At 54.8% G+C, this 12,503-nt stretch overlaps 1 protein-coding gene across 1 annotated transcript in view; it reads left to right on the forward strand.

Moving 5' to 3' along the window:
• Nucleotides 1-12,503, forward strand: part of ARRDC1 (arrestin domain containing 1) — a 38,368-nt gene that overhangs the window by 11,087 nt on the left and 14,778 nt on the right. The window contains exon 2 of the mRNA XM_054646567.2: nt 6,888-6,998. Within this exon, the coding sequence (XP_054502542.1) occupies nt 6,888-6,998 (111 nt within the window). The remainder of the gene's footprint in view (nt 1-6,887; nt 6,999-12,503) is intronic.

Genomic DNA, 12,503 nt, shown 5'->3' on the forward strand with positions numbered 1-12,503 from the left:
TGTCTGAGCCTCTGAGCAGAGAGCTACACTGACTGTGAGCTTGTGATGGCTGTGGGAGGTGGGATGAGCCCCTGGGGCACGGGGAGCAGCAGCCAAGTCCTCCAGGAGCTGCTGGTGCTGTGGGAGATGCTGCTCCCTGTGTGCCAGCTCCAGACAAGTCACCTCCCAGGGCCTGGCTACAGGCTTGGATTTGATTTGAGATGGAAAGCACAGACTACTCTTCTAGACAACTCCTCTCCTTCCACATTAGAGGCCAGATCTCTTTCCTGGCCCTGTGCTGGGTTCTTGTAAGGAAGAAGATAAAAACCTCCCCAGACAATCCTTAACCTTGTGCCAGACCCACTGCTGCCTCCAGCACTTGTTGTAAGCTCTGCTCTTGCCTCACTGGCTTGTGAAATGCTCAAGACTATTTGTGTCTCAAGAACTGACAGGATGGACCCAGAAGGATGGGGACAGCTGAGATTTAATTAGGAGCTGTTGGTTTAATTAGTAGTGTCTCAATATATTCATGCATGAGGGACTTGTGTATCTTGTGAGTTTCCAGCCTTCCTGCTCAGTCCTTTCTGTCTGCAGCTGTATGGGTGTGTTCCTGTGTAAAGGCCATCAGTAGAAAAACCTCATCCTGCCCTTCTTGGTGTCCACTTCTCATGAAACTTTTCTAGGAATTACCCAGTCTCTACAAACTGAGAATAACTTGCTCTGCCTATGGGTCTTGCTCTCTCTCAGGCTTTCCATTTTCCCAGTGCTATCTGCTCCTGCTTTGCTCCCAGGGTGGGAACCTCAAACCCCTCATTTTCACACAGGTGCAGGGTTGGAGGATCTCAGGGTGAATCCAAATTTGTGATCTTTGCTGAACCCAGAGGTGTCACTGCAGGGTGGAGCTGTGGTGCTGTGTGTTGAGGTGACCTCCTGCTGCCCATGCTGTGACAGCCCATCCTTCTGCCAAAACCAGCTCCCTACTACCATGCCTTGGGGAGGGATTTGGGCTCAGGGGGATCCTTCACCTCCTTCTCCCAAGGCTGCTCCTGGTCTCTGGGATGGAAAATGGCTCATTCCCAGCTCATGGATGCTCTGAGTCCCTGCAGCTCTGGAGAGTCCCTGGCAGCTTGAGAGAATCAGTTAAAATGTGGTGATCACTGTCTGCCATGGCTCTGATGGAGAGGGGTGAGGGAAGGGGGCTCTGCCTTCCTGTGGCTGGTTTCCATGAAATGAACACTTCTCTGATGCACACTCACTTGACTCCCACAGCACTTTCTCCTCCTCTGCTCCCTTGTTAGCTGCATCCAGGCATGCAGGAGTTTTCCAGAGGGTATCTCAGTCCCTGGGTGCCCTCTGATTCTGTCACTAAAGCGTGCCCTGGTCCCTTGTGCTGTGTGGGGTCACTGCAGGCACAGGGGCTCTGCCATCCATCTCATCCCACGTGTGCAGGGCTGGGCCCCTCCTTCCCTGCAGCAGGGACAGCTGGAGCCTCTGGGTCCAGCAGACACGGCTGAGGCCACGTGGTGACCTGGGTAAGCTTCAGCTGGCAAAACCCCAGGCTGTTTGTAAGTGCCATTTCAGTGCCATTTCAGAGCTCAGTTGCCAGCTCTTCATCCGTCCTTGCGGGGGAAAGGGAATGACAGGAGGGTCTGTTTGTCCTGCCTGAGCTGGACATCCCCCCTCCAGCTGTGTCAGGTTGTGTCAGGGGCCAGGGCAGCTCAGGCTGGAGCTCAGGGCAAGGTTCTTCCCCCAGAGGGTGCTGGCACTGCCCAGGCTCCCCAGGGAATGGGCACGGCCCCGAGGCTGCCAGAGCTCCAGGAGCCTTTGGGCAGCGCTGCCAGGGATGCCCAGGCTGGGGTTGTTGTGGGGTCTGGGCAGGGACAGGGGCTGCACTGGATGATCCTGGTGTTCCATTCCAGCTCAGGAGATTCTGTGATTCTACAAACTGGTTTTGTTGCTTCCCCTGCCCAGCCTAGAAAATCCAAGCTGACCAAGATGCAACAGCCTCTTCCCTCCCCCTCTGCCCATACCTGTTGTAGCAGGTGTGTGACACAGGTGGGACTTGAAAGTTCACTTGGGACTGGGGCTGAGTGCAGGGTGACCATTGAGCCTCTGCTTGCTCAGCACGTGGCTGGATTTTGGAAGGAGGGATGTGCACACACAGCCTGCCCCTGGCAGAGGAGGGGTTGTGTGTGCTGTCCTTTCCTCATGCCTGAGGTGCCACACCAGCTCCCCCGAGGAGGGCAACTCACTGGGGGAGGAGAAAAAGCAGTTTGAAATCTATGGCTGCTCTCCTTAAATCACCTTGGAAGGAGGCAGACGTGCCCAGCTCCTGGCATCTCTATTTTTACTCTGTGCAGAGATGGATATGGCTGAGCTGTCTCCTTTTATTTCCAGCACTTGGCGCGTGCTGCAGCGCGTTGCTAAAGATGTGTCTGGCTGGATGTGGAGCTGCCCGCTTCCCTGAGTCCCTCAGGGACTCTGGGGTGAAGGGCTCTTGCCTTCTGCATGGCTTCATCATTCATTTCTTCTCTCTGCCTCCCCCTTCCCCTCCCTTTACAGTTTTGGGACTTTGTTTTTTTCCTGTATTTATTCAAATCAGCCTGGGTAAACAGGGAGCAGGAGGGAGGTGACTGGGGCCACTGGTAGCACTGGATTCCAGAGGCATTTTTAATGGGTCTCTAATAACTGGAACTGGCCTATTTTGATGCACAAACTATTTTTATTTCCTCTGTCTGCAGCTTGGCACTTCCAAGATTTCCTTGGAAAGGCTCAGACTGTGCATTTTTCTTCCTGACAGGCAGCCTGACAATCTCTGTGCTCAGGTGGCTCCATTGCAGCAGCTGTGATGGTGCTGGTTTTGCCAGGTCCATCCTGACAATGTCATTTTTGGGTTCCAGCTGCCCCCAGAGCCATGTGCATGAGCTGTGCTTGTCCCACATCCCTGTCCCTCCTCCTGCTTGTGGGCAGGAACCTGTACAAGAGTGAGCCAGGCAAGTCCCCAGTATCTCCCTCTGGCCATGGGATACTCATGGAGAGGCTGATTTTATGGTCCACTGTTCCAAAACCTGGTTAGGAGTGAGATGAATGGTTTGATCTATTGAACCAGGCACCTCTGAAACCTCCCAAATAACCTGGCCCTGTATCTTCCAGTCTTTTCTGCTCTGGCCATGAAACTGGGGGGCTCTCTGGCCGTCCTGGACCTGCTGCCCCCAGCATCACCCACCCTGCAGGGGCCTGGGGACCTGCTGGCTCCTCCAGGAGCCTGGGGGATGAGGTGGGTTATGCAATCCCTGTGTCCAGCCACCCTGGCAGCTGTGGGGCAATAGCTCAGAGCTACTGTCCACCCCATTTTTCCCCAGTGAGGTAAGGGGGTGCTCATGTGTCTGGAGCAGGTTGGAGAAGATGCTGTGTGACAAATCTCTGCCCCCTGAACTGCTCCAAGGCTTGTCCCAAGTGTGGTGACTTGGTGTGCCTGGTGAGGGGACACTGGGGACTTTGGGGAGCACAGAGGGAAGGGGAGAATGAAATTCCTTCAAACTTTTCAGCCTGAAATGCTGCTTTCTGTTGCTTGGGGTTGGAATGGCAACCCCAGGGTGAGTGATGGTCAGGGAATGTGGCTGGAGAGGGCTTGGTGGGGCTGAAGGACTGGAAGCCCTGAGAGCCCCAGAGCAATCCCTCCAGGGACTGTCCCTCCTCTCTAGGCTGGCTGTGACCATGCAGTTTGGGATGTCAGTGGTTAATGGGGAAGCCTTGGAGCTGACAGCTGACACACTCCTCAGCAACTGGAGAGGGAATTTTGGACATGGTCTGACTTTAGCCCTAGTGCTTGACCATGGCAGCAGGGCCCCAGGCAGGGCTGGCTCTGGGTGTCAGACTGCAAACCACTGCCTCTGTCTGCTGTGGGAAGGGAGCTGTGCACAGCCTGTGTTCCTGAGCATCCCCACCCACCTGCCTCCCTGGACCAGGAGAGCCTCCTCACCACAGTGCAGCATCAGCTGCAATCAGAGCCTGTGGGCCCCTTGTCTGGGCATTGAACAGATGGTGGTGATCTATAAACTCCTGCTGTGCAGGGAGGATGAGGAGGAGCCTGCTCAGGGGCTGTTGCTCCTGAAGGATGTGAATGTTCTCCAGTTTTTGGTTGGGTTTTTCTTGCTCACATCTCCTGTGTGAAAATGAGGGAATGGAGTGGGTGAGTCTGGGCTTGATTTGACTGGGTCCATCTGTGTTTTGTGGGCTGATTCAGAGTGGGACAGGCTTGTTGTGAGCACAGAGATGTGGCAGTATGTCCGAGGTGGGAGCTTGGCACCAATGTGCAGATACACAGGACACCACTCTGCTAAAACCCTTCCTGCTCCTGGTGCTGAGGCCCCTCTGTGGCTCTGGCTCTGCCATCTGCCAAAAGAGAGGATTGGATGTCACCTGGGGAGGTGGGGAGGGTTCATTGTGATGTTCCCCTCGGGAGGGCGCCTGGTGTGTGAGGCCACACCTTGAGTGCTGTGTCCAGTTCTGGGCCCCTCAGTTCAGGAGGGACATGGAGAGGCTTGAGCATGTCCAGAGGAGAGCAATGGGGCTGGAGAGGTGCTGGGAACACAAGCCCTGTGAAGAACGACTGAGGGAGCTGGGGGTGCTCAGCCTGGAGAAAAGGAGACTCAGAGCTGACCTTATCACTCTCTGCAACTTCGTGAAGGGTGACTGTGCTGAGGTGGGGTCGGTCTCTTTCTCTGGGCAGCAACAAGAGACAGAACAAGAGGACACAGTCTCAAGCTGCACCAAGGGAGATACAGGCTAGAATTAAGGAGGAAGTTTTTCACAGAAAGAGTGGTCAAATACTGGAATCATCTACCCAGGGAGGTGGTGGAGTCGCCATCCCTCGATGTGTTTACAAAATGATTGGATGTGGCACTTGGTGCCATGATCTAGCTGAGGTGTTAGAACATGGGTTGGACTCGATGATCTTAAAGGTCTCTTCCAACCTAGAAATTCTGTGATTCTGTATCAGCTCAGGTGTGCTCTGTGCTGTGCTGGGGGAGTTCCCATCCCAGGCCATGCTATCCTGATCTTTCCCTGCCTTGCACATCGCACACACAAGGCAGTGATGTGTCAGCCTTGCTGCTCTATTGATGTTTGGATAATGAGAGTTGGCATCTGGAGCTGCTTATCCTTTGTCCTTGAGTGTAGAACAACACTTGGACTGCAAGGGGCTCTTCATCTCACAGTCATGATCAGCTGGGGGGTATGGCAGGAGATCTGAGGGGGGAGGCTGTTCTTCCTTGTGGGATTACAGACTTTAAGCCCTGAGGAGCTCATTCCACCTGTCTGCATGACCCCCTGGCTGGGACTGGGGTATGAGCTATGTGCTGGCCCTGCAGAGAGGGCATTTCCACCCTGTCTCCAGTCAGTCACTTTGGCCAGGCAGGTGCTCTGGAGAGCTGTTTGAGGTGCTTGCAAGCAGCAATAAATGCAGCCCTCAGTGTTTGGGTAGATGGGTGGAGGTGTTGATACCAACAAGGCTGAGGACATCTGAGGAGGGGAGAGCTCCTAAGCCAAGACAAACTGGCCACCTGCTTCCCAGGGAGATGCTTCCTGTGGATGCAGCTGGAATGCAGGGGAGCAGATGGGTCAAACAGACAAAGTGTCTGTCTGGTGGATCCTGTCACCTTTCTGCCAGCAGAACTACTCACCTGGCCACTGGGGTAAGGGAGTTCTGTGGGCTCCAGCTCTTGCAAAACCTGATGGGATTCAGGTGGGAGATGTTCAGGCTGGGACAGCCCTGTAGGCTCTGTTTGTGCCACAATAGGTCTGCCTGTGTGCTCCCTGTGTGGGGGTAGCACTGCAGATCCTCTCTTGCTGTGCAGCAAGGCCAGTCTGTCATGTTTGTCTGTCTGTGCTCCAGTGTCCACATCAGAATCTAATTTCAACCTGCTGAGTATTGGCCAAGACTGACTGAAGATGTCTGTGGGGAGCTCCTCTGAGAGCCAGGCTGCAGGCTGAGCTCTTGGGGTGACTTTCTCCAGGCAAGGCACAAACATAGCTCAAATTACTGTCCTTGCTTTTGGGAGGGTCAGGTGGCACCTCTGATGCTTCCAGACCTTGCTGTGTGGCTTTGCTGAGCATTGTGTCTAACAAAGGAGGAAACCACTCCCTCAGAACTGCTGACTGGCTGGGAAGTGATGTGTGGATGGACATTTTGGAGGTCCTGGTGCAGGACAAGTGTTAATGGCAAAGTGTTTTGCTGCAAGACATTAAAGCTGAGGCTGAGCCCATGAGCAGGGGCTGGGAATGTCCTCTGAGGGTGACAGGGTTGTGAATTCAAGCAGCAGAGCTTGTCCAGGCTGCACTGGGGAGTCCAGCTCTCTGCTGCTGCTTCAGACAGGCTCTTTGAACCCCTTGTTCAGCTGCTGAATGGGCTTGTGCCAAACATGTCTCCCCTCCCAGGGATGGTGGGACACTCAGTGGGATGCCTGGCTCCTCGTGGGGTGGGAGCAGCAGAGTCCTTGGCTGCTCATCCCTGTCTGGACAGTGACACCCAAGGCTCTCAGCCAGAGTGCCAAGGCTGGTGCATGTTTTGGGAGGGAACACTGCTTCATTTGGGACAGAGGTTTGCCTGTCAGGGAGCTACAATCACTGCTGGTAAGGGCTTCCTCAGTGCAAGGAAACCAGCTTGAGGGTTTCAAAGGTGATAGTACCTAGGAATAGCACTGGGGTAGCAGGGAGTGCTCAGTTGTGCTGGGAGTGCTGGAAAACCCAATTTTGGAATGAAAGCATGACCTGATTCCTGTGCTCCATTTCCCCACCCTGTGTGTGTTTCCATGAGCACTGCTCCTGCACAGTACAGTACCTGAGGCAGGTCTGAACCTGAGCTTTTGCTTTCTCCCAGTGCTGATGTGTGTCCTGTCTCTCCACAGCCATCAAGGTGAGCTGCATTGGATCCTGTGGGGTGTCCAACAAGATCAATGACACAGCATGGACTGTGGAGGAGCAGTACTTCAACAGCACACTGTCCCTGGCAGACAAAGGTACAGTCCACAAAGGCCTGGTGCAGATCTGTGCTCAGAGAAGCTTTACAGAAACGTTTCACCAAGACTTCAGCATCCCCTCGATGTGAAATACCCCTCACAGGCTGCCTTGGCCTGTGCACAGAGGATGGGAGCCAGGATTAGAGACTACAAGAGCTTAGCAGGAGCTGTGCAGGGAAGGATCCTGAACAGAACTTGGCAGCCACCCTGCAAACACTGCTGGCATCCTGTGGCCCTGGTCTTTCTGAGGCAGAGCTGTCACAGGGACTGCTCCCTGTCTCAATACTCTGTGAATTCACCCTGCTCTGTTCCCCACGTGTGTTTATGGTGCTCACAAACACTGATCAAAGCTGGTCAGCAGAAGCCAGTGGTTTGCTGTGAAAGGGGGTGTGGATGTGTCACTTGTGCTCCAGTAGAAGCTCTGGGAGCGTGGCAGGATCAGCCTGGGGCAGTTACCCCTGCTCCCAGTGAGATGGACAGAGATAGTGATGGGCTTGGATTGTCCTGTGGGTAAAGTGACACCAGAGCCTCTGGGGGATCTGGGCCTGAATGAATGCTGTCTTTCTGCTGATAAATAGGTCAGCCTTACCACAAATAATTCATGCTGTGCCCTGGCTCCTGTTGAAATCAAGATGTGCCAGTATTCACCTGCTGAAGGCAGTGGCTGTAACAGGAACATGGCAAAAGCCCAGGGTAGCAGGAGCTCAGCCCTCTGATACTGTTTTGTCAAGTAACAGGAAATGGGTAAAACTGAAATGGCAGTTTCTGCTAGCTCAGCAATTTTCCAAGCAGAGCTTTTAGCAGTGAGGGGAGACTGAGCTCATTCTTGCAGCAACTGCTGAGAGGGCTGCTTGCTCTCAGGTCCCTGCCAGGGGAGACAGTTGGCTGGCTGGCTCTTGGCTCCCAGCCTGGGGGCTGCAGTCAGAGATAAACTGCCTGGGAGGGCAATGGGAACCATTCCTGCCTGATTCTGGGTGTGCTGAGCACAGAGAGCCCAGCTGTGGGTGTTGGGGTGGGGGCACAGTCACAGGGGGTCTGTAAGGTGCTGCACCCCATTGGACTTAGATGAGTTGGGAGTTGTAGGCTGCAACTGTGTGGACTTATGGAGAGGTTTAAACCTGCAACTGCACTGAAAAATGCTCCTTCCAACTTTTGTTTCTAATATTTAATGACTGGAGGGAGAGCTGTGATCTTGTGGTCAGATCTGAGTGCTGGGCAAGCTGGGCAGTGGCAAAAGCCAGGCAGGAAGGTGGAGTGGGAAGAGGTGGGTGTGCTGTTTGTTGGGTTTGCAGCCCTGGAAAACTTTGATAGCTGCTTTGGCAGTCAGTTCTTGTGAGGTTGCCCTTGGGAACCATCCCCTTGATAACCAGGACTAGAGTGAACTGGGAAGGATGGAAAGAAAAACCTTGTGCTGAAGTGTGCCCTTTGAAGGCCTGACATCCAAATGTGGCCAAAATTTGGTAGTCCCAGTTCTTGAAGTGTTTGTGGAAAACCCTGATCTTTTGGCTGTTGGTTTTCTGGGACCCAGACTCCTGTACACCTCCCATGGCAGTGCTGCTCTCTGTCACCCACTGGTATCACAGGCTCTGCCACCCTTGAGCAGGTGCCTGGGGCTGGCAGCAGGGCTGGGCTGCTGGCTCTGCACTGGAGCTGCTCACAGAGCCACGAGCCTGGGCTGTGAATGGGATGGAAGGGGCCAGCTGATGTCTCCAGAGCTGCCACAGCTGCAGGCAGGCGAGGCAAGAAACAGCAGTGCATGATTTACCTTAGGTGTAGGGAATTGAAGGGAAAATCTGTCCCTGTGGAGTGGTGTGTTTGGAAACTGAGGTGTGTTTGGAAACTGAGGAGTGTTGTGGTGTTGTTCCTGTCCTCTGCCTTGCAGAGCTGCAGTGAGATTATGAGGAAAGCCCAGCCCAGGTATCAGCAGCTGCTCTGGAGCAGTGTGCTGGGTACTCACAGTCACTCACCTCTGCTCTTCAGCTTTTTGTGTCCAAAACGTGTGGCCCCAACTGCTGGGAGCTCTCAGCCTGATTCCCAGCTGCAGGGAAGCAGAGGGGGCAGTCCCTGTGTGTGGGATTGCAGCCACGGGGGATTTGCCCTTCATGCTCAGGAATTATTGCCCTGGACTTGCAGATTTGTCCCATGTCTGCACTCAGACAGGACAGCTGGGCCCCTGGGAGGATGGAAGGGGAGCAGTGGGATGGAGATGGAACAGTGTCAGTGCTGCCTTTGGACCTGATTCCACCAGCAGAGATGGCTTTGAAGCTGACCCTTGCATTTGCTGTGCTGGCTTGCAGGGATGTGGAACAAAAGCCCTGGGGGCTGGCACTGCTCCAGCCTGCAGCACAGGGACAGAGAGAGCTGTCCCAGCCCTCCCTGTGACATTGATGCGTGTCTGGGCTGCTCCTCCACCTCCCTGCCTCTGTGTCTGCCTGTCTGTCTGTCTGTCTGCCTCCTCTGAGGGGCTGCTGGCAGCAGTGTCCTGGCACAGCTCAGCCCTGCAGGGCTGTGCTGGGGGAGCCCTCCATGGCCTGGTGCAGGCAGAGCCTCAGTGCTGACTCAGCTGTGGCATTTTTAGGCTTTCCAGGAATAGCTCTCAGCTGCCCTGGCCTTTCCTGAAAAAAGCATGAAGGAGCTCCAGACAGATGGAGTGTCCCATGTGGGTGTTCCCTGGGTGCCTCCCTGCAGGGCTCACCCAGATGGGAGGGGAAACTGAGGCAGACTGGGCTGTGGGGTGAGGAGGTCACTGATGGTGATGGCAGGAGCCCAGGGTGAGTTAGGGGAGTTGGAAGCATTTCCAAGCAAGGGCTCCTACAGGAGCTGCTGGCCCACACTGCCAGCACACAGTTCCTGCCCTGGCCAGCACCAGCATCCACCCAGGACAGAGCACCACAAGCAAAGGTTGCTGTGGTGGCATCTGGTGTGGTCCTGCAGAGGAATCAAAACCATGCAAGACCCCCAGGGTGAATCCCTGCCTGTTACTCCAGGTGTGGCTTGGCTGTGCCCACCTTCTCCCACCACAAAGCCAACAGCAGAAGGGAGGGTGGGACTGTGGGAGGCCCTGGTGTCAGGTGGAGGGGCTGCCTTCCTGCCATGCCCCCAGAGGCCTTGTCCACACTGGGGATGTCACTGCTGAAAATGAGTTGAGGAAGGCAGGAATTTGCTTCTGCCTCAGAGGACTCTTCTGCTCCTGCCTTGCCCCCACTACAGAAATGCTGTTACCTCTTCTTTTTGAACAAGTGCATTTAAAAAGAAGGTAAGGAGGAGCAGCATGTCCCTGCTGGGGGGAAACTGGCAGCCAGGCTGTGCCCTGGGGCAGAGGGTGGTTCCAGGCTGTCCTCTGACACATCCCCAGCTCTCTTGAAAGGGGCTCATCCAGTCTGATGGCATTGGCCTGGATTGAAGAAGGATCCCAGGTGTCCCCAAGGCCTTACAGGGAATGGGGCTCTGTCTTGCCCATCCCTGGTGAGTGGCTCAGCCCCAGTGGTGCCACTGCTGTGCTGGCACACAGGAGGTGGTGCAGGGAGGCAGGCTCAGCCTGGCAAACAGCCTGCCTCACTCTATCCCTTCCCACATCCTGAGCAGAAACTTTCACAAACACCGATCTGTGCTCTTTGAGGACACGTGGGGGGAAGGGGAGAGGAGGTTTGCAAAACTGTCGAGGCTCAGATTGCTCTGTAAGCCTCCAAGAGTGACTCGACACTTCTCCTCCCACACACCTCTGCATTGAAATAAGTGAGGGGGCAGCTCGTCCTCTGGCACCAGCTGCTGCTTGTATTACACACTGCTCTGGGGTTTTTTATTGTATGAAAAAGGAGGCAGGCCCTGAAATAACCCAGATGCCCACTTTGGCACTTATTTAAGGCACTTTCCTTTCTCTCCCCACCTTGGAGCAGGCTGTGCAGGACCTGGCTGTGCCACTGGAGCAGGTTGGTGATGAGTGCTGCTGCAGAGGACCCTGCTCCCCTCAGGGCTTGTCCCCACTCAAGCAGGGCATCCTCTGTGCTCTGGGCAAGCCTCTGGTGGGGCTGGGCAGGAGCTGCAGGCAGCTGTGAGGAGCAGGGGATTGTGCTGTAGCCTTGGCAATCCCACACAGGCCAACGGTTTAATGAACTCAGGCTCTTTACATCAAAGCTGCTGGGAAGTGTGGAGTGTGCCAGCTGCTGCAGAGCCTCTCACTGCTCTGTTTGCTGCTGTGCCACAGAGGTCACTCAGCCACCCAGGGCTCCCAGGGGGGGTTGGTTGTTACTTGCCTCCTGGAGGGGAGGCTAAGAGGGTATTTACTTATCCCACTTGGACTTTGATTGCTCACTGGTGTTGATTTTTCCTTTTGCAAAGAAAGGCAAGAGGGGTGGGGGCTGCTGGGTTTCTGTAGGTGTCAGCAGTGCAGGGCATCAAGTGGCAGCGAGCACAGAATGGCACTGCTTGTACCCAGCTCTGGGACACAGAGCTGCTTCTCTTGCTCCAGTATAATGGAGTGATTCACTCTGCAGAGCCTCCTGCTCCTCTCCCCCTCCTGCTGTGCCTCTGCCCTTGTTCAGCCAGAGAGGAGCAGGTCCATCATGTGCCTGTACCCCCATGGGGCTGTTCCCTCCCTGCATCTCCAGCTGCACACACAGTTCTTGCCCTGTGGAAGGGTTGTGCATGCAAAGGTAGATTTTTGGTTTTTTTTCATTCCCTCCTTGTACCTGAGTTGAACTCACGCAGGGAGCTGGCTGTAATTTCCAGCTGACCTTTCTTTTGGCAGCTTGTTAGTTAGCTAGAAGGCACTGCAGGGATTTCCTGGCAGCTCCACATGCTTCCTCTGCTGGCAGATTTCTTGCACAGAGCTAAAAAGGGGCAGCTGTGCATCACCTCTTCCCTAGGGTGGTTCTCTGCCGGCCTGGCACAACACCTTCATGGCCAGCAGTTGGCACAGGGTAACAATCCTGGCTCCCAGCTGAATTTAAAAATCCTGGTGACCTGTCTAAACAGAATTGTGAGACTTGTACAGCTTGTTCTGTGTGAGCAGGAGGTCTCAGAGCAGCAGGTGATGCTCCTGGACAGCCAGGTCAGAGCAGCAGGGTGTCCATGGGCAGTGGTGAGCCACTAAGGATGTTCTGGTGCCAGCTCCTGGCCACACTGTGCTGCTGGGTTCAGAGCAGGAGCTGCAGGTTCAGCCCAGGAAAGCCACACTGAGGGATCTGCAGTTGCCTTGGGTCACAGCAGCTTCCTCAGCACTTCCAAATTTCTTGCCTCAGTAGACCAGTTAATCCTCTGGGGTTTTTGCAGCATTGCCACACTGCCAGATCCTGCTAATTCATTGAGAATGTCTCTGGAAGCTGCTGACACAGAGGTTTGTGAGCAGTGGAGCCCTCACCTCAGTGCTGAGTGCTTTGCTGCACCTCCTGTGTTACAGAGAGGTTGATCTCAGCAGCATTACCCATGGGGGGGTTGTTCCTGCTGTGTGTTTGTGTGTTTGCAGAGCTGGAGCACGAGAGCTGCTGCCTTGAAAGGGAGCGTGGA

Source organism: Agelaius phoeniceus, chromosome 21 (genome assembly GCF_051311805.1).
Source record: "Agelaius phoeniceus isolate bAgePho1 chromosome 21, bAgePho1.hap1, whole genome shotgun sequence".
Classification (NCBI taxonomy): Eukaryota; Metazoa; Chordata; class Aves; order Passeriformes; family Icteridae; genus Agelaius; species Agelaius phoeniceus.